The 26266-nt window shown below is 47.9% G+C and overlaps 1 protein-coding gene across 6 annotated transcripts in view; it reads right to left on the reverse strand.

The window, feature by feature from the left end:
* Positions 1-2623: 2623 nt before the first annotated feature.
* The window catches only part of GRK3 (G protein-coupled receptor kinase 3), a 119094-nt gene continuing 95451 nt past the window's right edge, over positions 2624-26266 (reverse strand). For all 6 annotated transcript variants that reach the window (XM_059140994.1, XM_059140997.1, XM_059140996.1 and 3 more), the window contains 8 exons: positions 22853-22919; positions 22047-22147; positions 19118-19184; positions 17989-18084; positions 15045-15207; positions 12709-12845; positions 9530-9643; positions 2624-8591 (listed from right to left, as the gene is read on the reverse strand). In XM_059140994.1, coding sequence (XP_058996977.1) covers positions 8430-8591; positions 9530-9643; positions 12709-12845; positions 15045-15207; positions 17989-18084; positions 19118-19184; positions 22047-22147; positions 22853-22919 — 907 coding nt within the window. In that variant the 3' untranslated portion in view covers positions 2624-8429. The remainder of the gene's footprint in view (positions 8592-9529; positions 9644-12708; positions 12846-15044; positions 15208-17988; positions 18085-19117; positions 19185-22046; positions 22148-22852; positions 22920-26266) is intronic.

The raw sequence follows: 26266 nt of genomic DNA on the forward strand, positions 1-26266 counted from the left end.
CTGGGCCCCACAATGCAGGCTGGTTTCCCCAGGGGAAGTGGACTCTGAAATAGAATGTAACGACAGAACACTATTAAGGAGTTCTCTTGGTATGTGTGTCTATGGAAGGATGGGGAAGGAATCAGGATCGAACAGAGGGAAATGTATAGCTGTGACAAGGGCCCCCAAACAGCCTGCGGCAACCCCACTATGACCTCAACGGCTGGTTTGTTCCTAAATTGGGACCACGATGGCCAGGCATTTGTACTTCTGCGTGGATCAGTCACTGGATGTGGGCACCCTGGCAAGGGTGTGGTGTCAGGCTCAGTAGCTAAGGCACCCTCGAAGGGGATGATGACTGCAGCCCTAGCACAGACAGGAAGTCCTTCAGTGAAGGAGGATCTGGACAGCACAGGACACTGTCCACTGGAGTCTCCCTGGCCAAGGTCCTCCATGACATATTTGGCAAGGTGGAATGACTCAGGACCACATTCAGTGCCGTGGCTGCTGGTGGACACAAGTCTCCCGTGCTCACCCTGCAGTCACTGGCCAAAGCCGTGGGCAAAGTTGGCCCTGAGAGGAGTGGGAAGTTCACGGGCATGGAGTTTCACACCCCCATCCCCACTGCACCTCATGGGTCTGATCTGCTGTCTAAAAAAATCTGTTCCATACTTCGACATCAAGGATGAAATGAAGCAGGTGTCAGAAGAAGCCCCAGGGGCCACACAAATAACCAGTCCCCCTCTTGCACTTTTTAAAAGATTTATTTTATTTGAGAGAAAGAGAGAGAGGAAGGGAGAGACTGTGAGTGGGCAAGGAGCAGAGGGGGAGAAAGAATCTCAGGCAGACCCCACACTCAGCACTGAGCCTGAGGCAGGGCTTGACCCCACGACCCTAAGATCACGACCTGAGCTGAAATCAAGAGTTGGACATTTAACTGACGAAACCACCCAGGTGCTCCCCTTTGCCCCACCACCCTGGGAATTTTAACACCTGCCCCTCCACCTTCAGGGCTGGCATTACCTCCAATACCCCTGTGTCAAGCTCATGACCCGGCATGAGCCGGCATGTGACAATGAAATTGGCCACAACAGTTGCACAGCAGACCTCACGGTCCACACAGCCTCCCAAGAGTGAAGAGCCCTGGCCACGAACTCTGGCAACAACTTTTCACCTTTACAGAGTCCCTGTCCCAATACTGTCCCCAACACATGGAGAATTTCCCATCGTTTGCACCAGGGGTTCGAAACTGGGGGTGGTCCCTCAAGGGACGTTTGGCAACATCTGGTGACATTTTGGGTTGTTCAGACTGGCTGGTGGGGGTTATGCACTGGCCTCTGGCAGGGAGAGGCTGAGAAGGCTGACCAACATCCCACAGGGCACAGGAGGGCCCCCAAGAGAAGGACAATCCCCAAATGTGCTGAGGCCAACAAACTTCTGTGGAGTTCCCAGCCCAGGTCCCCGGAGAAGGGGAAGCCCTTAGGCTCCTGTCCTCTTGTCCTCGTCCGTCATGCTGCCATGAATGCATGCCGCGTGCGTCAGGGCAGGACTGGGACGTATTGGGACGAAAGCTGGGAATGCAAGGTTGAGAGGGGAGGGTAGCAGTCATCTGTGAGGCAATGTGGAAGAAACCTTGGGATGTGGCAAGCAAGTGCTGCCCATGTTCCTCCCATTTAACCTTCGCTAGAAACCTGGAGGATATCTTGGCTCATCTCAACCAACTCTTGTAAATCAGAGGTGAGAAAATGGCAGAGCAACCAGGCTGCCCAGAGAGGTCGGCTGGGAGTGGGGTGGCCAGCACTTCCAGGCCCGGAGGAGGAACAGGCTTCCAGCAGCTCTGGGGCACGGCTCTCAGTTATGGGGTTCATCAGGCCCCGGGCTCCCCACTGCCTATGGAGCTGCCCACCGGCTCTGGAGCCCGGCCTCCTGTCAACTACTCTGTTAAACGATTTTTGAGTTGGCAAACCCAAGTGCATTCTGGGGAAAAAATAGCTCCGGGAGTCAATCCTGCCTTCCTTCTTTTCTGAACCAGCACCCCATGGGAGATGCTTTGAGCTCTAGGGCAGGTACAAGCTGGCCTGCCCCTGACCTGAGGACCCCCAAGCGGGCAGGTCTGCCCAGGCTGCTGGGGTCCTGGGGCCACTGCCTCCTGGGATTTTAGGTTTAAACTGACATATACCCCGGGGTCTCTCACCTCATCTTCATGGGAGCAGGGATGGACAGTGAGGGATCTGCGCTTCCCAAGGGACTCCAAGGTCACCCTGGAGTATGCTGGGGGTGGGGGGCCAGTATAGTCTAGACTAACTGCGGAGGAGATAGAGGCCCCCTCCCCCAGGTCTTCTTGTGGCCCGACTGTCACAGGCTCTTTCCCCACAACACGTCTTGCAGGAGGCACCAGCCACTGGGTCTCCAACCACCCCCCCCACCCCCCGGAGACCATGAAGTGGGCTGTGCCCCTAACAATCCAAGCAGTCCGCAGGAATGCAGGTCAGCGATCCCATTCCTCTTTATCCAACCAGCCTCTGCATGGATTGTCCTCAAAGTCAGGAGTCTTTAAAAGGTATCATGTCCTGATGTCTTAGCAGCCTGATAAAGAAATGCAGGTTTTAGTGGGGGCTAAGGGAGGACAGCACACCAAAGTACATATCTTTGTACAGAGCCTTTTTATTGAGATTTCACAGAAGCAATTTATCAACACAGGAAACCAGCATTGCTGTTCCCAAGCAGCCGTGAAAGACGGTGATACCAAAGGACTGCACGAGCTCTGCGCCGGGCGGGAGCCCGCAGGCGTGGGACAGTGTCTCCCGTAGGCTGGGACTTCAAACGTGCACGAGTAAGTGGATACCGAGGGGGACAGTGTCTCCCGTAGGCTGGGACTTCAAACGTGCACGAGTAAGTGGATACCAAGAGAGGGCTGCACATCTCCACGGGCACAATCAGGGTGAAGAGAGATCACAAAGAATGCTAATATCCCAGGTACAATAGCTAGATTTACAGTATCTAATTCACCGGCTTTGCTTTGTAGAGCCACGCACAGCAGGAAACGGTTTTGTTTCTTTAAGGGCGTGATGCTTGGTCAGGAACAGAGCGAGAATGGGGCCACCCTGACGGCTACACAGCGAGGAAGACAGGCAGAGAGAAATGTCAGCACGTGAGGAGGGACCCCCCCCACACAACCCTCTCCCAGGAAGTGGTCATTCTAGTTCACAGAAATCCTAAAGGGTCCATCCGCTCGAAAGTAAGACCACTGCCAAAGGTTTGATCACGTGAGGGCACTGGCCTTTATGACCCTACCTTCCAAACCATTTGGAAACAGCCGCGTCGGGGGTGGGGTCAGGGAGGTCACATTCAAAGGCGCTGCTCCTAGAGGTGGTGTTTTAAAACCCAGCTGGCCCCCAGTGCCCCGCACTGAGGACCAATCTCTCATTTAGTCCTTGACACATCAGGCTGACAGCCAGCAGCAAGACAGGGTGTGGGGAACGGTGCTCCGTGGGATGCCCTGGGCTCTGGGAGTAGAACGACCGGGAGGGAGGTGGGTCTGCTGCGATGGCTGAGACGGGGCCGCGGCTTTCAAGCCAACATCCAGAGGGAGATGCGTTACTGAGATTCTTTGATACCAAAGCCAGTGTGGAAGCAAGCGTTGGGGGCCTTCCGGAGGTAGATGGAAGCAGTATTTCATGGCATGTGTGCAGTCAGGTGTGGCCAGGGAAGTGCACATGCCTCTTGGCACAGAGCCCAGGATGAGCTTTTGTTGCAAACAGTCCATGGCAGTGGGAGGTGGGGAGGGAGATGTTCGCCCCACAGGGCTGTGTACATTATTCCCACTTTATTTCATGGAGCACAGAAAGGGCTGCTGTTTCTTTAAATAACAAACTATACAAAGAAAAAGGAGCAGAAAGAAGGAATGTCTCTGACAAAAACAAACGTAAGGATTCAATAAATAATATAAAATGCTTTTGTGCTAAAATAGAACTCTGTTTTTTAATATATATATATATATATAATATATATATGTCGTTCGGTAATCTTTATGTTACTCAGAAAAAGCCAAATCTCTTGGAATTAGTTAAAACATAGAAAAATACGATTTCACAATAGAACTTAAAAAAATGGCCATTGTATAGCTTACAAACCACTTAGAATATATACATCATGGAATATACTCAGGGAATTAAAATTCGAGTCCTTTTGTAATTTTGAGTGCACGGTTAGAAATAGTTCTCCATTCCCTACCCTTACATCAAAGATGTTTTAGATCAGGACAAAATAAAATACAGAAGCAGAACGACCAGTTTTCAGAGATGGTTTTGAGATTGTGGTGTTGGGGAGTTTGCCGTAAGAATGTGAGTTGCTGAAACTTTAAAACACAGTTATTGTTCCTGTAGGTTTTGATGACATGCCTATAGTGTGAGCTCACTTTCTATAGGGAATGTGTGCACATTTCATTAAAGGTAATTAAATATTTGGGGTGTGGCATTCACCAGTGCTCCCCTGGCTGCGTCAGTGAGAGGTCCCGCATCAGCCACCACGGGGAGGGCATCCCGGTCCCTCAGCTCTAAAAGGGCAGGTCTGTTAGTCTTTGAGGGGGAAAGAAATCTCAGGTCCGTTACAACGTGAGGAAACTGTAGTATTCCCGAGTTAACAGGAAAAGAACTCTTTTAAAATGTGGCCACATGAAAAGAAAAAAAAATTCATATTCGTAGGAATTTAAGTAATTGAGGAATTCAAACCTCTGGAGTCAACCTTTCGTGGGAGGAGGGGAAATCATGTTAGGTCTCCAGGGAAAAATGTTTTCCATACACTTCAACTATTAAAGCTCCCTCTGGAAGTGGGCATGGCTTAAACAGCAAGTTGGGTGTCACTGGTCTCGGGAATCTTATTGTGGCCCCAGTGGACAAGTGACGAAGGTCTGTAGCTGGCCACAGGGTCCCGAGGGGGGGCCACCCAGCCCCCATGCCTGGACCTGCCGATGGTTGCAAGGTGCGCAAAGATGGGGTGAGGGGTACGGTAGCTCTGGGTGCCAGGTGCCTTCCTGGAGGGTGCTGGAAGGCACGCAGGGCCCTGACGGGAAGTTGATGGGCTATTCATAATTCCAGTGGCTCCATAATCGAAAATAAAGTGACCATATCTCACAATCATTACTATTCAACTCCCTCTGTAAAGAGGGAAGGAATCAGCCAACTTTAGTCAGTCATTTCTTTGATGCTTCATGTAAAGGGAGTGACTTTTTTTTTTTTACCTGCAAGTTACAGCCTTCCTTGCCCCATTTCTACCATTGTTCTTGTCTGGGAGACACCCACTCCACCTGCCCATGGCTCCCCCAGCCACCACCTATCCCATGCTCCTGTGAAGCCCACCTCCTCTCCGGGCACAAACATCACCAGTCCTCGGGGGTGTGGAGATAATTCATTAGGCGTCTCCAAATGACCCAGAAACACTTCCCTGAACAAAATTACTAAGAAAAAAAAATCACATAGGACTAAGTCCTACGGAATCGGTCTTCTCCTACCCCAGCACATTTTAAAGTACCTTTCATAGATTTACAGCAAGTGAACAAGGGCTTGACTTTGAGAATCTGGCTTTCTCTTGATGTGAAAAATCAATTCCATCGAAAAGTCAAATGCTGTGTCCAACCGGCCCGACTACAAATTCCGAGTGACATTTTTCAAATCATCAGAGAAAGATCACACTTTGATCTTTTTCGTGGAGGTAAAGCTCCCTGTGAATGGGTAAAGGATATCCTGTAAGGGCCCGTGAGGGCCTTAAAACAATAGTTTCTGGTGTCCACAGGATGCATTTCAAATCACATGTCAAGCTAGGTCTTGCTCCAAACGGATGGCTGTGTGCTGCTGGCGTGGACTTTCCTGAGCGGGAGGCCTGCTTTCCTCCACATCTGGTCCCTCCTGTTCCACACAAATTTTGAAACTGTCACATCCGTGGATTGGCCAATCAGAGGCATGAGTAGCGAAAAGATTTGCTTTAGCAGTGAAAAGGCTAATTTCTAGAAGTTTTGCTGAAAAATCATCCTTAAACACGAGCAGAAGGGAAAAAGCATGCCTCCCAGTGCCGTGAAGGGTCAAATGCACCGGAGAGAATATTCTCACCTGGAAAAATAAACTTGGATTCACTAAAGTTTTTAGCTTCTTCCATATACATTGTAGAGCAGCTTAAAGTCATCTTTTAGACTTTGCTTGATTAATTCCCTTAATTCATGAAGTCAAGACATTATAACTTTATAAAAATAACGTCAACTTTATCTTCTTCAAGTGAGAAAATGTATGCTGCATCTTGTCCTTCCTCGTGGTCTGCATGTTGAAGGGTCAGCCATCGAGGAATGAGGTCACACTCTTGGAATGTTCTAGAATAGCTCTGCAGAGTGGCGGCCTTCTCTAGCCTTGCAGGCACAAGTTGCTGGCACAGAAGGGTCCAGAAGTGTTTTCCGAGTGGCAGCGGGGACGCTGGCCCTATCAGACGGCTTCGGGGACAAGCACAGGTAGCAGACCCACCGACGAGACCCCGGCACTTCCAATTTAGGTTTGAGGCAAGACTTCCAATTCCTGTTTCCTTTCCGAGGACAGATGAGCCTCCTGTTCTTCTCCAGAGCAAAGATGGTGTCTTTCAAAGAGCTGCAGGCTCGCATGGCTAATGCCCTAGGTGGTAAGTGGGAAAGACTAAGCCCAGACCCCAAAGGAGTCTGTGTCCTCCTCAATAGGAGTCTCTGGCAGAGGCTCAGGGCACACCCATTCCCAGCCTGTAAGTGCTGAATGATGGGCGCCCGGGATGGGGCCGCAACAGCAGTGACTGTGGTCATTAACCATAGCTGCAAGGCACTCACCCTTTATGAGGAACGACTACCTAAAAAACAATGTGAACGCCATTCTTCCCTTTTAAAACCAGAGCAAGGCACATAAAGACTGCCTCTGTCCTCCTCTACTAGAAAGAGCCGAGTAGAACACATGTGTTGATTTAAACCCCAACTGATAGCTCAGATGGGGAGTGGACCTCCAAATTTCCCTTCCAAAGGGAGCCCTATGAAATAAAAAACTCTCGGTAATCACCTTCCAAACTCCCAAAATACAATTTCATTAAGAAGTACTCCTTTTCTCAACGACCACAGTGCATGGAGATCTGGAGGCGGTACAAATATCAAGGGCAGGATGCAGGTCATGATGCTGTCATCTGTACTGTCAGTAGTTAACTTAGGAACATACAACAGGATTGCATGAAGAGTAAGACAGATATGGGGACTTCAAAAATCACTGTTATTATTTTCAGTATGGTGATAGAAAGGACTTCACTGGGAAACACACTGGTTCTTCTAGCCCAGCATTTATTGGGGCGTGAAAAGGCTGTCGGATGTGTCGTGGGAGAACCGTGGGACTACCCACCCACGGCCCAGTACCACTCACTAATGACAGGCAAAGGGTGAGACGGAAGTCATCATACACAGTTAACTCATTCCAGCACATTCATTCTTCAGCATTCCTTTGTCAATAAAATTCATTTTAAATTATACTACAACGTAAGACAGAGCAATTCTTTCCTTCCTTCACACGCTGGTTGCAGGTATGTGTTCTGGGGGCAGGAACGAGAATAACTGTGTCCTGTAACTGCTTATCGTCGGAGCCCCAGACAGACTCAGCCCCAAGTGTCCGTGTATGCCCAGACACGTGAAAGTGCGATTTGTCTGAAAATCACTGTTGCCCTGAAAGTTTAACGCCCCCGCCTGTCCTTCAGGATCCCTATGAAGCCTTCCAAGCATCCACTGTTGAACGCTGTCAGCAACGAGCGACCCCTAAGTCCTCTGAAGGCAAGCTCTCTCTGTTCCCTGTGGGACCCAGGCGGGGACCTGGGTGGGGCCGCAGCAGGGCAGGGGCCCGAGAGCAACCTTCTCAGAAACTATCCTCAGCTCGCCACATGGGGCATCAGGAGGTTGGTTGGTGCTGAAGCACACGGAGGAAATGTGCGTTGACCTCCCAGGGCCCAGAAGCACGAGCGGACATGGAGGAGCCCAGCAGAAGACACAGGACGGCCCTCGGGTCACCTGGCACCTGCCGCAGCGGGGCTGCCCTCTGTCTTGGCAAGTCTAAGATATGTTTGCTATCAGACATACAGACATTTCAAGTTCGAGGTTCACGTCTACCCAAACAGGTGTGCAAGAAAGGAAAAGAACTTCCGTTCGTCTCTTCAGTAGTTTCGAGCATGGACAGAGTCATGTGCGGGAGGCACTCAGGAGGGGTGGGAGGCCGGCCGGGCCCAACCATGGGCACAGCTCCTCCAAGGAGCACCTCGGCGACCTGGGTACTGCCAGATGTGGAAGGGCCCCAGGGACAAACGGACCAAACCTCTGACCCCCAGACTTCTCCAAAAGGCTCCCCATCAAGGGCTGAAGGCCCCCAGTGTGGGCTTCCTCGAGGCCCCATCTCCCCGGGGCTCTCCCATCCAGGGCGTCAGAGTCCATTGCTGTTCCTGTGGCAGAGAGGCGGCTTGGAAAGCTCCACCACGCCGGGCCGGGACTTGTTGAGGAACTTGGGGGCACGGCGCAGCAGCCGCTGAGCCTCCGTGAAGGTTTCCGTCAGCTCCTTCTTCCACTGCACAAACTCGGGGTCACTCTACATGGGGACACAAAGGGAGAGGTTGTGATGGGTGCACCTGGCTGGCCCACAGACATGGCGCCTCCGGTCACGACCACGCCAGCCTGCTTCCCAGGCCGTCCACGGGGAGCAGGGCCACTCTGGCTGGCCCTCCAGGAAACCCCGCCCAAGCCCCACCCTGAGAAGGACCGCCTGTGACTCGTTCAGAGAGCACCTGTGCTTTACAATTTCTAAAACAGCTCATGTCCATACAGTAATGCCAAAGGAGAGCTCCGTCCCATGAACACACACCCCACGTGTGCATTGGAGGGATGGTTACTAGACACATGTCTCGGTTATCTACTACTGGTCTAGCTCTCTGAAGACACTCACACGTGTGCACACACACCCATGCATACCCCCACCCCACACAAACCCCCACCCACCTGGACACACACATACCCACGCACACCCACCCACACCTCTACACACCCCCCATGCACCTGGACACACACACACCCTACACACACACGTACACACCCCGCCCCCCCCAGTCTCCCAGAGGATTAAATTTGGGCTACAGTAGAATTCTGGAGAGAGAAAGAGGGCATCTCCCCAGAGCGAAGTCACTTCGCTATCTGTGTTTACTTAAACACCCAGGTCCCAACCTCAAACATGCTGAGTGCTAAGAACCGGGAGACTAGCTAACAGGCCCCTACTGAACACTGGACAGAGTTGCCAGACAGGGCAATCAGATTATAACACGGACTTCCTCTCCAGCCATTTCCCAACATTTGCTTCTGTAATGTCAACTGTTAATTTGCTAGGACCCTCGTGCCCAGGGGCTTTCCTAAGTAAGCGGTAAAGCATGGATTCAAGAAGCTCTCCCATACGCAGGTGGCCATCTCCGTGGACAGGTACACAGTTGCTCTAACTTCCAGTTAGGGAAAAGTTTTTTAAAAACACAAGAAACTCACCTCACATTGCAAGACAAATTGCTTTCCTCCTTTTATCCTCAACAAAATGCACTTTTTGTCTTTAATCTGAGTTTCTTCCACAGACAGAATCTGTTCCATTGTCAGTAAATTTTGCTAGCCATAAAAATAAAAAAATGACAAATTACTTTGCATTATTTCCCAATTTCTTAATCTAAGTTAATAAATAATATGGAAAGCTATCAGCTTAAAAAGAGTTTTTTAAAAATCAGCCTTTTCCTTTTCTTTTTTTTTAAAGATTTTATTTATTTATTTGACAGACACAGATCACAAGTAGGCAGAGAGGCAGGCAGAGAGAGAGGGGGAAGCAGGCTCCCCACTGAGCAGAGAGCCTGATGCGGGGCTCGATCCCAAGACCCTGAGATCACGACCTGAGCCGAAGGCAGAGGCTTAACCCACTGAGCCACCCAGGTGCCCAGCCTTTTCCTTTTGTTGATGATATTCTAGAAGTGAAGGGGAAGGGCTACAGGAGGGACAAGCACAAAATTCAAATGATGGCATCTTGAAGGAAACGCCAAAGGACAGTGTCTCTGTAAGACAACAGCACAGCTGTTCCCTCGACACAGAATCAATCTGTGAATGGTTGTGACTCGCACATGTCCTCTCTGTGTCACACACACCTCTGAATTCTATCAACCGAGTTGTGAGGAAACAGTGAAGTGCCGTGTAACATGAACGAGGCGGGAGCAGCTGAGCTCCTAAGCTCCTAACACGGCAGCTCGGGAAAGGTCTGGCAAGGCTGGCTTGTGAGCTAATGATATTTCAAAAATATCAAAAGGATGTTATACATACAGGCGACATCCTTAAAAGATGGTCATGCCAGGTCTAGAACACAATTGCTTACAGTAAATGCTATAGTGTCGTAAGCACCTTACCATTTATGTTTTTTGGGATAAATACTCAGGACTCCTAAATGAAAAACAACACCATCATAAATGCTCGTGTTTATCGTTCCCTGATTTATACCTATTAATCCATCCATCCATATACACTGGGCAGCTCTCAAACAGAACACCAAACTCTGACTTTTAAAGCCAAGCTAACATACTGCATCCAATGTTTAAAAAAGGGAAGATTTTCTTTTTTTTAAGTTTTCAAATATCCTGTAAAGTGAGATAATTTCATTTCAACGCACACTCTGGTGACTGTCCAGGAGACGGCAGACTATATAGTTGGCCCTGGGACAGCAAGGGTTTGAACTATGTGGGTCCACTTCTACGGGATATTTTCCCCCATAAATATAGCACAGTACTATAAACATTATTTTCTCTTCCTTGTGATTTCCCCAAGAATGTTTTCTTTTCTCTAGCCGACTATATTGTGAGAATACAGCGCATAAATCATGTCACATGCAATTTCTGTGTTAACCTGCTGTTTATCTCATCAGTCAGCCCTCTGCTCAACAGTAGGCTATCAGCAGCTAAGTTCTCAGGGGAGTCAGAAGTTTCACATGGGTTTCTGATGGCATGAGAGGCCAACACCCCTGACCCCATGTTGCTTAAGGGTGAACTATAAATGTGTAATATCCCCAGGGACACTTACTATCTGGAAACATTATATATTCTATAATAATAATGTATATGAATTACAGTTTGGTTGCTAAGTTCACATATTTATAAAATATAATATATATAATATTATATGTTATACATTATATAATACTCACCAGCACCTGAGTTATAACTCAAGACCCCCAAAGAAACTTATTAAAGCAATTCAGAGCCCACACGTATTAGTTTGAGGAAATGACTCCCATGGCACTAGTAATGGTGAGAAGTCTTGTTTATCTGAAAGGAATGGGCTGTGTAGTAGTAATCACTCATAATTAAATAGCAACTTTGCCAGTGGGGACTTATTTATTTTTTTCAAGCATTTTATTTACTTATTTGAGAGAAAGACAATTGCACATGAGTCGGGGAAGGAGCAGAAGGCACAAGAGCCCCGGGGACAAACAGACTCAGGGCTCGATCCCACGACCCTGAGATCATGACCCTGAGCTGAAAGTAGGAGTTGAATGCCTAACTGACTGAGCCATCCCAGTGCCCCTTTAGCAATGGAGATTTATAAAACACATTCCAAAACCAAACAAACAAGATCAGAGCTTACTGCTCTCTACACTTCTCACCACCGGACAACTGATGGGCAGGATTCTGACCCATCCAAGACCTCAGCTATGTTTGTGACACCTGGGACCACTGCCCTGATTCCTTGGCCCTGGAGGACTAGCCATTCCCTCCTAGGAGCAGAAGCACTGCCTTCTCCTTGGATCACCACCCCATGCAGTAGCTGCTTAATAAATGTGGCCTGTCTGGCTTTGAAGGACAGTGCAGATTAGAAATGTCTTCTTATCTTATTCACAAACATGAGTCCTCCAGAAAGGATCTGAGGGGCAGTGGTATCTTTCTGCCTATGGCATGGGAGTCCCTTACACTTTTCCAATGAAACACAGACCAAAGGAAGTGTGGTTTGGTGACCTCTGCTCTGGGTCTAGCATCACAGCTTACACCACTTAGCTTATTTCATGTAAGCCCAACAAGGAGGGGGCCACATGAAGGGGAGACTGAGCACAGCCATACCCCCAAACCTCAGGCTGTGTTGTGGACGCCAGACCTTCTTCTCTGAACCCTGGATTCAAGCGCCTCTGTCTGACTCCAAAGTCCTGGATTTCTTTTTTTTTTTTTTAATCTCTTTTGATCTCCCTGACTACTCTCCAGCCTCCTTCAAATCTGTTTTGACCTCACATTCTGTTTTCGGACTTTATAAAATCTTTCTTTGTCTCTAAGTTTATTTATCCATTTACTTTTAAATATTTTATTTATTTATTTGACAGAGAGAGAGATCACAAGTAGGCAGAGAGGCAGGCAGAGAGAGAGGAGGAAGCAGCCTCCCCACTGAGCAGAGAGCCGGATGCGGGGCTCGATCCCAGGACCCTGAGATCATGACCTGAGCCGAAGGCAGAGGCTTAACCCACTGAGCCACCCAGGCACCCCCACTCTAAGTTTAAAAGTTAGAGTTTGAACATCCCAAATCTCCTGTGCACAAGTTCAAATAGACACCCAGAGCTCAGCACGATACTTGGTTAGACGTGCTAGCCCTCCGAGAGAGCCACGCAACAGCGAGGACGCTGCCAGTCAGTGCTGGGAAGGCCACACTAGACTTACCCGGGATTCGCCCTCTCCTCTCCACTCAAGTCTGTTGGGAAAGAGGTAAAAATACCGACGCTGCCACTGAGTCAGGAACGGGTTCCCCAGCTTCAGCATGTACCCGTGCATGATACAGTCCCTTCCTAGAGCATAATCTGGGGAATACAAACAACCCCAAATTAGACAGGCTTGGACACAGACGGGCTCTGCTCTTCTCAGAAACAAACAAATAAGAATGATACACTCTTTGGAAAAATCAGATTTCTATGAGTGGAGCATGTTGTGCAAACCGTTGTCCCGGTTTTGAGACCCAGGTGAGCGGGAGATCAGAAGAGCAGGTCTTCGCTAACATAGTGAATGGCTGTTTCTCTATATTGGGAGATATTCGTGAAGTTCCCTTGCGGCTCGGAGAGGGTACAAACAGGATAATTCAGTTCAAGCTAGGCCCGAAGAACCTTTGTCTATATGTGGGACTGGGGTTCTCCCCTCAATCCTGTCAATAACAGTAAGGGGTTGACCAAGCAGCCAAGGTAACACAAGGCTCGAAAACATTTATTCCTTAAGGCTGTATTTATCCCTCCAGTACACGCTTACCTAGACAGACCGAGCTAACTCGCTCTCGTGGAATCCCGATCATATCATTAGAGTGAAGTACTGCCTCTCTCACTCTTTCTCTCTCTCTTTTTTTAAAAAGGTTAATTTTAAGTGGCTGGCTCCGGTTTCTTATTTTAAAGGAACACTAAAAATATTTGGAGAACACTAAAAACCATTCATTTACTCCTCCCCTCATCATTCAGCAGCTCTGAAGGGAATGCCTGGTGCTGGGCATGTTCTGGGTGCCCTGGACTCAGTAGTGCTACAGGACAGGAGACAGAACTCCTGCCTCCAAGAGCTAACGTTCTAACAGGAGACTCAGATGGCAAACAGAGAAGTGATACCCATGTTGTCTGGTATATCGGGGAAGGGGAAGGCCCCAGGAGGGAGAGGACAGGTGATCGGTGGGCTCCCCAGAATTGTCATTTTAACACCAAAGTGTTTACACAGCTTAAGTATACGGAAGGTGGAAGCCTTGCAGGTTCACCAGAGGGACCTAAGCCTGGACTGTACTGTTCTGTAAGGAGACTCCTGAGATCTTCAACCAAGAACCCAGTGATATATGAAGATAAGTTCATGAATCTGCTGGATGCAAGGATATACTTCGGTAAGGTCATTAAGACATGCCTCTTTTTTCTAGGTCCAGTTTGTCAAGATTCTGGTGACACCATGGCCCTCCCTGGATCAACTGATGTAATTTCCTGTATAAAATTAGCTACAGCCAACAGCCCAAAGTGATGTCAATGGGCGCGCAAAGGAACAGCTTGGAAACAAAGCCCTTCTCTCTGCAGAATGGAGGTGAGCACAGTTACAGGGCTGCTCCATTCCCTTGGGGAACACTGGCAGCTTTCACGCGGGAGGAACCCATCGGGACTCGGGCACAAGTTTCTGAGTGGGTGATGGACACAACCGGCCAGCCCACATCAAGCCACTCCCATTCGAGTAACTTATTAACACAAAGGAACTGCTTCTGGCAGATGACTCTTATAACAGAATGTTAACCTCTCAGAACAGTCTTTGCCTAGAAGGAAAGCAAATAATATCCTCATCATCGACCAGGTACATTTAAATATCCCAGATTCATTAGAATCTTAGGAAAATGGAGAGTGACAACATTTGGTGACTCAAGAATGGCCGGCTGGTTTAACACCCAATGTGAGGCACTCCACTTTGGAAATCCCAACAGGGCACTCAAATGTTGTAAAAAAAAAATGTGGTTTGGCAATTCCTTAAGGTGCTTGTGAAACAAATGTCATTATTCCCATTTACAGTGCTGAACAAGAGACACGTGTGCGAGGTTCCTCACCAGTGACAACCACTTCATACTTTGTGGAGCCCAGAAGAAAAGGAAAAGGCAGGGCCCTTGTTCAAACATGACTGAGAATGTCAAGACAGTGAGGGCAGGGCATTTAACCCAGCGGGGTGCCTGTGAGATGGCCCAGGTCATGTGCCTACAAAGTTGGGCCTCTTCCAGGCATGAAAATACTGCATCTTTAAGAAAGACACTTGCGAACTCGCTCTAGAAGCTCCAAGAGCAGAGGACACACGATACCCTACTGCTGACCACCTTAATTTATATATTGACTGAAGACTTTGAAATATTACACTGAGCTTTTCCAAGCCACACGCCACTATTTATGGCCTTCCCCCCTGCCACCCTTGGAACGTACTTTATGACCCAAAAACTTTTCTGGCTTTACGAGACATTTTTACAAAATTCATTGCGTTGAAAATATTTTGAGGCACGCTGGCTATTTTACCTTCTTCGTGTCCAAGTTGTTTATTTTTAGCTCTCTTTCTGGCCTCGATTTTATCCGTGTCTGCATTTACTGCTTCATAAACTGTTTCTGCTACTTCCTGCTGCCAGCGCTCGGAGATCACCAAGGGGAAGTTCTTGTAGAGATCTTGGTCGCAATCAAGAAGCTTATTATTTTAAGAGATCAAGATAGTTATGATTTAACATACTTAGCAAGGCAACAGCTTCAGAAGTACCCTAACTGGACGTGGGGTGATAAATGGACCACAGCATACAATCCTTCAGAGATGGCTCGTTCCTTGTCACAAATGTCTGCCGCTGATAACCAGCATGGTACCTGGGGACACCTTCACCTTCACCTTTCAGGCCCACCGGAGAGGACAGTCAGCCCATTCTCTTATACCAGCTTTGTTACATTTTTGCCAATGAAAAACAACATGTACGGGGCTTTATTTAAAGTACAGAAAGATCTGACAGCAAAACAGAATGTCAATGATGGCGAGGAGACTCTATTTGCCAAAGTAGGCAATTACATCCCGTACTTTGAGAAACAATTAAAAGGGAGAAGGTGGGAGGGTTTTCTCACCACCCTCAATTCATCTGAAAAGTGAGATGAGCAGAAGGGAGAGGAGGCTGAATTGTCCATTCATTCCACGAACCTTCTAACCTTCCATGAACCCAGGGTAACAGAGTGATCAAATGTGCGACCACAGAGCTCAGAAGATGAGGGGGTTTCGGCAACTTCGCCTTTAAGAGGCACGGGAATAAAAATTACACTTAATGATAGCATTTCTCTTCCAAACTACTGCTCAAAATCCTTCATTCTTGCCCCTGAGCCGAGAGGCTGCACTCTGAAAATGAGCAAAGAAAGTGATTTTATGCCTCTGAGCTACAGTTCTGTGGCAGAAAGGTGAGTGATCTCACTGAAAGAGCGGAGCACGGCTGTCACTCACAAGCACAGATCTCTTGAGAAACTTGATTTGCTTGCTCCTTTGCCTGAGAGATGAGTACTGGAGAGATGTTACAGCAGGAAAGTTATTGACAAGAAAAAGAGCAAGAAGAAGCACTTGCCCCCAAGACTTAAGCAAATCGATCAAACACAGAGGGCTTTCTACCTGCCCTCAGCGACCTGTTAGGATCACGTGTTGATTTTAGGATCGCCCTGATTCACCGAGCTCTCCTCTCCTCTTCCCGCTTCCTTCAGCAGCCCAGGCTGAGCCCAGAGTTGAAGTCCTCGGTGGTCCAGAGCATGAACGCTGGAGGGGTATGCCCAGCCATGCGTGAGTGTGAGTGTGTGTGGGAGGGCTGGGGGGGGGGGTGCTAGTACAGCAGGCCAGAGGGGCACCCTGGGATCATGGCCTCCAGTACGGATTCTGAAGGGTTTACCAAAAGTAAAAACATACTCCTTTCCAATGTAGCTGCTGGGAAGGGCCAACTGGGCTTTGTAATACAAACGGTTCTACTTCCTAGAATTTCAGAGAGCCCTGACTTTCTAGATTTAGCATAAGTGGCTGAAAATGAATAAAACAAGGAAGACAATTTGTACTTATCTGAGGTGAGATTTTTTGTTGGTTTTGTTCTTGTTTTTTTTAAAAAAAAACAGTATATTTATTTGGCTGCTTGTTTAAAAAGATCAAGAATGCGTGGTTTCTTAAGGGGCAGAACCTCTAGCTGGACTAGGCCGTCCCGCGCTCCTCACTTCCCTCTGGATCCCTGGCCACAGGCCCCCTCTTGCTCTGAGCCTACTCATCCTCAGCTCTTGGTCACAAAGAACGAAAACCACATTGACAGAACCTCCTCGCAGGGACTCCAGGCCAAGAGGCTTAAAGCAGCTCTTTCTCCTACCTCAGAGAACTTCGGGCGTCAAAACCAGTCACAGGTGACAAAACCAGGGTGTGAGAGGTTACCCAAAGTCACTCAGCGAATAAGGGCAGATGCAAGCCCAGTTTGACTCCAGAGCCTTGATTATGGTTTACGAAATTTAAAGTATGACCAATCTCTTCTCAACATCAAAAATGTCTGTGGGCTCCCACGTCACAGCCGTGGTGTTTTTAGCACCCTTTTGTGGCAGCTCCTCTGCTGACAACTTTCTATGGGGACGACAGTAATCCTTTTAGGTGACTTTGGGAATGATCGTTCCCCAGAGCACTGACGGCCGCCTGCAGTCTGTCCAGGTTGCAGACTGCGCCTGGGGTTGTACACGTCAGAGCACTGGGAACACTGCAGCCCTGGGGAAAGCCACTGCGCCAAACCACAGAAGTGGCTTCTCTCTGCTTTCCCAGTGCCTCGGCTTCACCTCCTGAGAAGCTGGTCCCAGGAGCACCCCGGCCACCCTTCCTTCCTGACACCGCAGCCCAACCAGCAGTGACACACTCTGACTTAGCAGCCTGAGGGGGATGATTTTCCCTCATGACTCACCGTCTATAATCATGCCTCGTCTACTGGGAAACATAATGATATGAACAAAAGTTTGAAAAATGCAGAGGATTATATAAAAAAAAAAAACTTGCAGTGATTATTTCACTTTTGATTGACAAATGCAAAATGACTCATGCTGTTTGCTCTTTTCATCTGAACACAGACAGATCTGAATACTTAAAAGGATTAAGATGGCTGGCTCTTTGGCACGTGGCAAAATGTGTCTGCTGTCACATAGTTGCTTTTCTCTGCTTCATATATGCTCGAGCTCTAGTTCAGTTGCAAGTATATGCAGATCCGTAAGAAACTGACCACTTACCAATTTGTCAACCATAAAATGATTAGTCCACAGAAAGCTTTCATTGTGTCTAATTTAGGTCCTTGACGTCTACATTCTTTATGCATGCAGGTGCTCACGGATAAGTCACATTCCACAAGCAAGCCAATGTTAAGATAGTCACTCAGTCTGCTGGCCAAGAAAAACATCTCTCCACCCCCCAAAACACCCAGGGTGAATGTCACACGGGTACCTTGATGCCCTTGGTATCCTCTTCATCAAAGGAGCCAATGTCAAAGGCGTCGGCAGCATTGACTTCTCCCCGGGGGGGAATCAAAGGTGGAGGGTACTAGAAGATCCAAGAAAGTGGGGCTCAGTTATCAGATCACCTCACGGCCCATCCCCACCTATCACTCTACAGTGTGCTGCACTCTCTGAGCATTCCAGCCGAAGTCCTACACCTCACCTCACCATGCGTCCTTCACAGATGGGCTTGTGCAAGGAACAAGCTTGTGCCTGCAATAGCCCTAAAAGAAGCCCCCAGATTTTAGAAAAACTTAAGGGAAAAAAACAGATTCATGTCCAGGGTCTTAAAGCATTACTGAATATAATGAAATCTCCAGACTGTACATCCAGCCAGCTCAGCTTTAGGAAAACACCGTGTCTCAGACAACACGGCACCACATTCCACTTGCTGGTGCCTCAGTGTGCAGGGGCAGGGTGGGCGCAACAGAGGGAGCGCTCCACACCCACAGAGGTGCCCCGCAGAGGGGCCAGCAGAGCCGAAGCCCGGTCTCTCGTTCACAGCAGGTGGGACTAACATAGCATCACTCCTTGACAGCTGGAGATGATGTAGAAATGAACCCAAAGCTGATCAACATTAAAAGAAAAAATTTTAATGTGGGGTGTTCTCCTGTACCAATGGGAATATGAAAAAATATCTTAAGGGTAGGGATTCTGTTGATATCCTATCATTGATCCTTAAGTTGTGTGGTGCTGGTCTAGAAAGTATGTGTAGATTTGTGACCCACGTTTCTTGTACATTTCTACAGAGGTCCTTATGAAAATATTGTCACTGATTCAGATAGGAAGTCAAAAAGATGAGGGAAAGCTAAAAACATCTCAGTTATACAGACATCTGCATTAGATAACAGCTCTGTTTCAGTATTTATTAATGCATACTGCAGATATTTTGTAAACTTTTAAACTAGGGAAACAGAGAGAAGTTGGCCCAGAGGGAGTTGGTGGTAGTGGCAGCCCATGGGTGGAAGGCCAAGAAGAACTCGCACTGCTGTCAGGGGAGCCTGGGGGCCCCGGGGAGTGGGGACCAAGACCCGAGCACAGAGGTGGTGGTGCCCAGTGTGGGGTTCCAGACAGAGTACCTTTTGTAAGTAGACTTGCTGCCAATCGATGCCTTTGAAAAAGATGTGCTCCTTCACTTCCTGTGCCCTGTGGAAGAGGCACAAAGGTGGTAAGGGTGCATTTGCAAACCTAAGGAATATTTTCCAAAAACTGTCTCCTGGGAAGAACACAGAGAAATGACTATTTTCAGTTCTTTCACTAAGCAAGTAAAATATGCTTTCTTCAAACCAACACAGGAAATACTGAATGTTTAGAAATATCGTATGGGGTGGAAACTAGGAATATTATCTCATGTGGTAATTTATTCCAGTTTGAGAGAACCTAGGAGGTGTCGCAGATAGATACACAGGAGTCTGTCGCCAGGAGAACAAATTCAAATAAGACTTAAATTAGAGATCTCCACATTGAGGAGATTTGCAGCAAATGTCTACGAGGCATGTCAGATCAAACGATAGGCATATGAAGGACCAAATATGAATTCAGAAGCAAACTAGAAATCTAGGAACATAGCGTATGCCACACCTCCTCAGATACTGAAGAAACAAGCTTTCCCAGAAACCATGCTCAAAGCTCAGTTTGTGCAGAAGACAAACGACTATATACCATGAGGAAAGCCTACATGGGGAAAGTGCATGGACCCTATGCCCACAAAGGACTCTCCGCCAAGGCCTGCCCTGGGTCCCCCCGCAGCCCTGTCCCCTCTGGCAGAGCCCCAAGGGCTGGTTCTCAGTTCCCTTCCTCTGCTATCATTCCTTGAGTGACCTCACCCTGCCAGGCCTATAGATGTCCTGGGCCTGCAGATAACTCCCAGATCCGTGTGGCAAGCGCCGACCTCGTCCTGCACGCCAGGAGGCCCGCGCACCCAGCGCCTGCTCAGTGTCTCCACTTGATGGGGCAAGAGGTCTGTAGAACTCCTGACTTACTCCCACGCCTTGTCATCTAAACCCAAAGAGCCGGATCAGCCCCAATGCCCCACTACACTCCACAGCCCACCCCTGGGCAATTCCTGGGGCTGACTACTTCTTACTGTCTCCTATCCTCACTGAGATCCGATTCCTGGTGGGGGCAGCATGGTCTTCGATCATGAAGGAGATGCTAAATGTCCCACTACCACTGCCACCATCCAGGTCTCCACCCCCTCCCTGAATGACCCTAACTGCCCTCTGCCCCAGCCTTCCCTCCAACCACACATCCCGCAGCCCCACCCGCCCCATGCCAGGCCCACATCATCCTTCCAACCCATCTCCCTATAACCCTGCCCAAGACTCTCCAGAGGCCTCCTTGTTGCACTTACAGCAAAGTCCAGGGACACGGCCTACATACAGGACCTGCCTGAGCCCACCGCCTGTCTGACCTGCTCTTGACCTCCCTCTCCTAGCTCTCCAGCCTTCTTGCTCTTCTGCATCATGGAAGCTTAATGCCCCCGTCAAAGCTCTACCCTCACTGACCCCTCTGCCTTGGGTCCTTCCCCCTCTCCTCCTAACGCTGGCTTCTCAAGGACAACACTGCCTTATTTATCTCATTTATGCTCTTCTCCCGGTCTGAGGTCATCTTACTTATCTGATCATTTCTATAATGTCACTCACCCCCACCCAACAGAAGCTCCAAGAAGACAGGGCTGGGTCTGCCTATGTGGGCCGCCTTAGCCCCAGCAGTTAGGACAATGGCTGACACTCAGGGGGTGCTCAGTAAGTGTTCAATGGATGAATGAATGAAATCTGAGTCAAAAGGTGTCCTTTTGTGTTTTGCATTTGTTCCTTCCCAACAATCGCTAAAATGATGGAAGAGGAACACGGAGTCATAAATGCACCACAAAGGGGGTGCAGAACCATCAGTAGACATGATGGGTGTGGACGGAGGAGCAGAGACTACTAACAATAAATTGGCAGAGCTACTGCCTGGGGCTCAGAGGTGCTGAGTTCTAGGCTCAATGCCATGTATGTGGAAGGGGATAGGGGAAGGGGATGGTGAGACATGGGCTGAAGACAGGCTGAACTCTGTAGATGGAACCCTTCACGCATGCAGGCACGCACGCACACACCATACTTTCTACCTCAATATCCAACCCCAAAATGCCTGCAGCTAGGTGTTTATTCTAATGGAGTAGGGGTGGGGGGACTCTGAAAAGTTCTATTTTGAAGAAATTCAGCCTGCTAAAGATTTTAAAAAGCAATAAAAGGAGGGATTAGAGATTTAAGCCCACATATAGTAGAATAGGATCAAAGCAAAGATACAGGGAATACTCAAGGTCAGAAGCACTGATGGCCATTCTAGAAACTTCAACAGAAACCTAAAAGGAGTTTTATGAGCTAACCAAGGAAATGGAGGAGAGGGACTGTCAAATAAATTTAAAAAACAGTATTCTCCGAGCTGAAGAAAATGAGCTTCCACAGTACAAGGAACTCTCAGCTCCTGACATCAGGAGAGATAACTGGGCTCCATGACCAGCTTTACTGCACACAATAAAGCAATATATCTCCAAAGTTCTGGGGAAAAATCATTATTGATTTAGAATTCTATATCCAGCCAAAGTATCAGTCAAGTTTGAGGACTGCAGGAAGGCGTTCTGGACACCTAGCAGCTAGAAAGCACGTTTAAGATGGCAGCCAGCCAGTTACACGTGAGAGAAAACACGTAAGAACCTGATCAGGATACTGAACTGCCATCACTGCAAACCTAATTAGTAAAACTTCACCAAATGAACTGCAAGATATCGGGATTCATTTCCACTGTCGACAGGATCAATTTTTTTAAAGCTGAAAAGCGAGCGACTCCTTCAAGTCGTTAATTATGAAACACAAAGGACAACATACATATTTCCCATTGGATTATTCCCCACTCTGGATCAAAGTGGGAGATTTTTAGGGGCTAGGAATGAAGTGTAATGTATTGTAACTAACTGTCCTGTGCTCTGGGTGTCGGTACTCGAGAGCTAGAATAACAGCCTACCCGCCTCCATGGCAGCCGAGCCGCTTACTGGCGTCTCTCTGGAGCAGGCCTTCTAGAAGGGACCGCAGTTCCGGGGAGAAGGCCTCCGGGAGCTCCACATTCTGGGGGAGAGAAAAAAAAACACGATTTTCAAGAAGCTCTGACACCCAACCAAATCTAAGTTCATTTCTTGGACACGGACAGTGTTAAAAACTGCAGACGCACTGTGAATTAATATTTACACTAAAGAAACATGAAACTGTGCTAGTCACAATGTGGGGCTTGAACTCACAACCCCAAGACCAAGAGTCTCACATTCCACTGAAAAAGCTAGTCAGGCATCACAGACTGCTAGTCATTTTCAATGCCACTCACTAAGCTGGGGTCAGGTGCGGAGAAACAGGTCTCCTGCTCTTATGCGCCTAGGCAATTTTTCCTTTTCTTCGATCTTCTTAGTTTAGTTTTTGACTTTCTGCATCTTTCTATAATTGATGGGTGGCAAACTGTAATTTCTACCTTGACATCTATTTCCACTGAACTGTCAGGAATTCTAGGAACTTGATCCCCACTCATTTTTTTTTTAAGAAAGCAAATTTTTCAACCGGTTGTTAACAGAATGAGACGTGAAAATAATAATGTGAATAAGAATGGAGTTTTTCGGAGCGCCTAGCTGGCTAAGTCGGTGAAGCATGTGACTCTCAATTTTGGGGTCTTAGGTTCGAGTCCCATGTTGTGGGTAGAGGTTACTAAAAAAATAAAGAAGAAAAGAAAAATCTTAAAAAAAAAAAAAACCCACCATCGAAAAACAGAGTTTTCAATCTCCTTACCACGGTGAGGGTCATTCGGTCTATCTCATGCTTGTCTTTGGTTTTGTGTTGTCTGAAAGGGCTGTGCCTGTGGAAATGAACAGGAAATGAACAGCTGTGCCTGTGGAAATGAATCCTCATGTTGAGGATGTGGTTATCAGGTAACTTGGTGCGTGTCCTTGGCTCATATCTGGGGATAGTACTGTATTCTGATAGTATTCATCCCAAACTACAGAAATACAAAACCCTACACATTTACCATTTACCAAGAAAGGCTGGTGTTGGGGTATGTTAGTGCCTGAAAGGGGGGGTGGCACTTATGCTCGTGTGAACTGTCTGATCCTCACGTCAGTGAAATCACGGTACTAAAATAGGCTTCGGCAAATATATCCCCAGTGATATTTTAAAATATCTTTAAAAAAAAGAAAACAATCAGCCAGCCGGTACTCATGAAAATGAAGGCCATTTATATAACATTTGTCACTTTAGTGTTTGGTCTTTTTCTTTCTTTCGTTTTCTTTCTTTCTTTCTTTCTTTCTTTTTTTTTTTTTTGAAAAATGGATATTAGTCCCTCAAACAACCCAAAGAACTGTGGTGCAACCAAAACACGACCAAGATGAACACGCTTCCCCCACTGGAAACCGGTAACCAGGCAATGCCTTCCTCTGATGATGACAGACATACGTGAACCCTGTGTCCCTGGGGCCCTCCAGTTCTAGAACTGCTTTCTCCTGTTGTACTTAGAGAGAGTCCCTAACATAGGGGTCAGCAGACCTGAGCTCAGGGTTGTGATGGGGGTGTTTACTGGCTGCGGTCCAGTCATGGAAACTAACAGTCTCGATGTCTTCATCTGTCGAAGGGTGTAAGGCCCTGTACTTCACAGAAACAGCAAAGGGAACAGACACCGTGTGTGCTGGTGGCAGCCAAGACCACGGCAGTGCACAGCCATCATTCAAGAAATTAATAAAGATGAATCTTAACTTTATAAAATGAATGTCTGCTTGATAAACTAATGAAAAACAAACTATTCTTACTCTTTACCCTATTGTTAAAACCCCAGAGAAGTTGGCTTTCAAAGGAAATCTTATCAAAAGAGACTAGTAAACATGCCAATTATGGAATTCTGGTCTTATTTATTTATCTGGAAATTAAAGAAGGGATATATGTACATGACTTTCTTACAGCAAGATATGCCTATAAAATGACGAATCCTCCAATTTTATTTCTAAGCCATATATAACACCACCAGAGGCAAGATACTGTCAAATATTTGAAAGTTAACTCTATAAGGTGGGTTGGAAAACTGAGCACATAAATGAACATGATTCAGAGAAAAGAACTCCTCCTTGCACTACTTACTGTTCCCTTTCTGACCGTCCCCCTGAATTAGTGAAGTGAGGCACTGAGTCATCTCTCAGAAGGGATTATTCCATTTCAGAGCCTTGATGATCTCAAATAGTTTAATGTTCATTTTGTACAAGAGAGGGAACTCTAATGCTTTGTTTTCCTTCTTACCGTGCAATGTAATACAGAGTAATTTCAATCTCTTGAAAGCAGTAATTTGAAAAATAAAATCTAAAACAAGGTGAATGAGTGCCAAGTGAACAAACACGCACTAATCTCTAAACCAGACTTTGGAAATATTCTGTTCACCCTAATTGTTTCTAAAAAGAAAAATGTAAAATTACTGCATTTAAAAAGCAAATCGGATGTAACAACAAATGGTATGTTATTTTTAAGATATTGTCATTTAAAAAACCATTACTTGCATCATGCTCTGATGCCAAAGACAGGGAGACATCCTCATGTTCATGGTTCAAGAGAAAAAGGATGACAGTTCATGAAATCTTACTAAAGCTTCAGTCTCCACCGACATGGCTGCTTCCATCCCACGCAGGCCCTAAAGGCGTGCAAAGGGACTGTGAGCAGATCTCCTGGCGTGGGGGCACGTCCTGCCGGTTTGGCTCCTGCACACGGTGCCCGAGGACCCCGTCCCTGCTGTGACCCCCACACCTACTGCTGGAGGGAAAGCGTGATACCCCGACCCTTGCAGAAAAGAACCACTGTGTTCCAACAGAAATGCTCTGTGCTAAATTTAAAAAATCTTTCATGAGACCTGAGGGAGGCTCGCGAGGAGGAGCAGAGTTAAATCAGTGGTGCCAAAAACATTTCCAGCACATGAGCCCGGCCACTACCAAGGCCACCGTGCACACGTGGCTCTCCTGCGACCGACCCAGTAGGAAACCCTCGGACGTGCTCTTCAGCGACCGGCTCTGGGCCAGCACGCGGAGAAAGTGCGCGCTCTCAGGTTTGAAGTCTAGAGGCAGGCTTGATGATTCCTTGTGAACAAAACCAAAGATTCTGTTTCTATTTTGGAAACTGTTACAGAAACCCTACGAGAGCAATAATCTCCGCTCGGAGGGAAGCACGTGGTGCCCACAGAGCCTGGGAGGCTGCAGCTGCTCCCCAAGGCAGCCGCTTGAAAGAGGGGACCGTTCGGGGCCGGCTGACAGCTTGTGGGGGGTGCTGGCCTCTCCGCAGGGCACCGCGGGAACAGAATCCCATGTGCAGCGGTCAGATGTGGCTTCTGACTCACGGAACGAATGGGTGCAACTGCAGACCTTCCCCAAACAATCTGGGGAAATCGTCTGAGACGGGAGAAGGGATGGGAAAACACGCACGAGGGTGCGCTCTGATGCCGCAGATCAGGGTCATGGCGAAACAAGGGGCTCAAGGGCAACATGCTTGAAGAGTGATTCAAAACTCTTAGGTCAAAATTTAGTTTTAGAGTACCAAAAAGATGACATCTTACATCAGATATGAGTTTTGAATCTAAGCCAATAGCTGCTCAAGTATTTATAAACATTCCCTCTTTTCCGCACTACAGGAACAAACTCAGTAACCTGGGGCAGAGCTCAGCTGTCCCCAGACCACCAGACAGGCTCTCTCCCCATGTCTGACACCTTCGGGGACTGACATCAGAAGTGATGCAGTTAGGCTCAAAGCTACTGCCACCTCAATTCTTTTCCACGACAGATACCTGAAATCTAGATCGAGGGTCAGGACAGCAATCCCACACACTGGCAACATGAACATCTTCAATACCCCGTCCACCCCTGTGAGTCCAGGGATGTGAAACGCAGTCTCAAGACTGGACACCTTGCCCACATCCAGATTCCGTCCTTCATGCCTCTGTGCAAAGCAGTGTGAGGGAGGCGGACGAGGGCTTCAGCAGAGGCAGCGGGACACAATCGCCCGTGGAAGAAGCATTCGACTGTGGTCATCTGCCGGTGACCCCTGTTCGAGCGCACCGCTCCGCTGCGGGAAGGAAGGAAGACACACGCCTGGAGCAGACTCTGTCCTCCTCTGCACTGCTGGCCTTCTGGGCAGGGCAATGCTGTGCTGGAGGCAGCAGGGCCCATCCTGTGTGTCGTA

This window comes from Mustela lutreola, chromosome 11 (assembly GCF_030435805.1).
Source record: "Mustela lutreola isolate mMusLut2 chromosome 11, mMusLut2.pri, whole genome shotgun sequence".
Classification (NCBI taxonomy): domain Eukaryota; kingdom Metazoa; phylum Chordata; class Mammalia; order Carnivora; family Mustelidae; genus Mustela; species Mustela lutreola.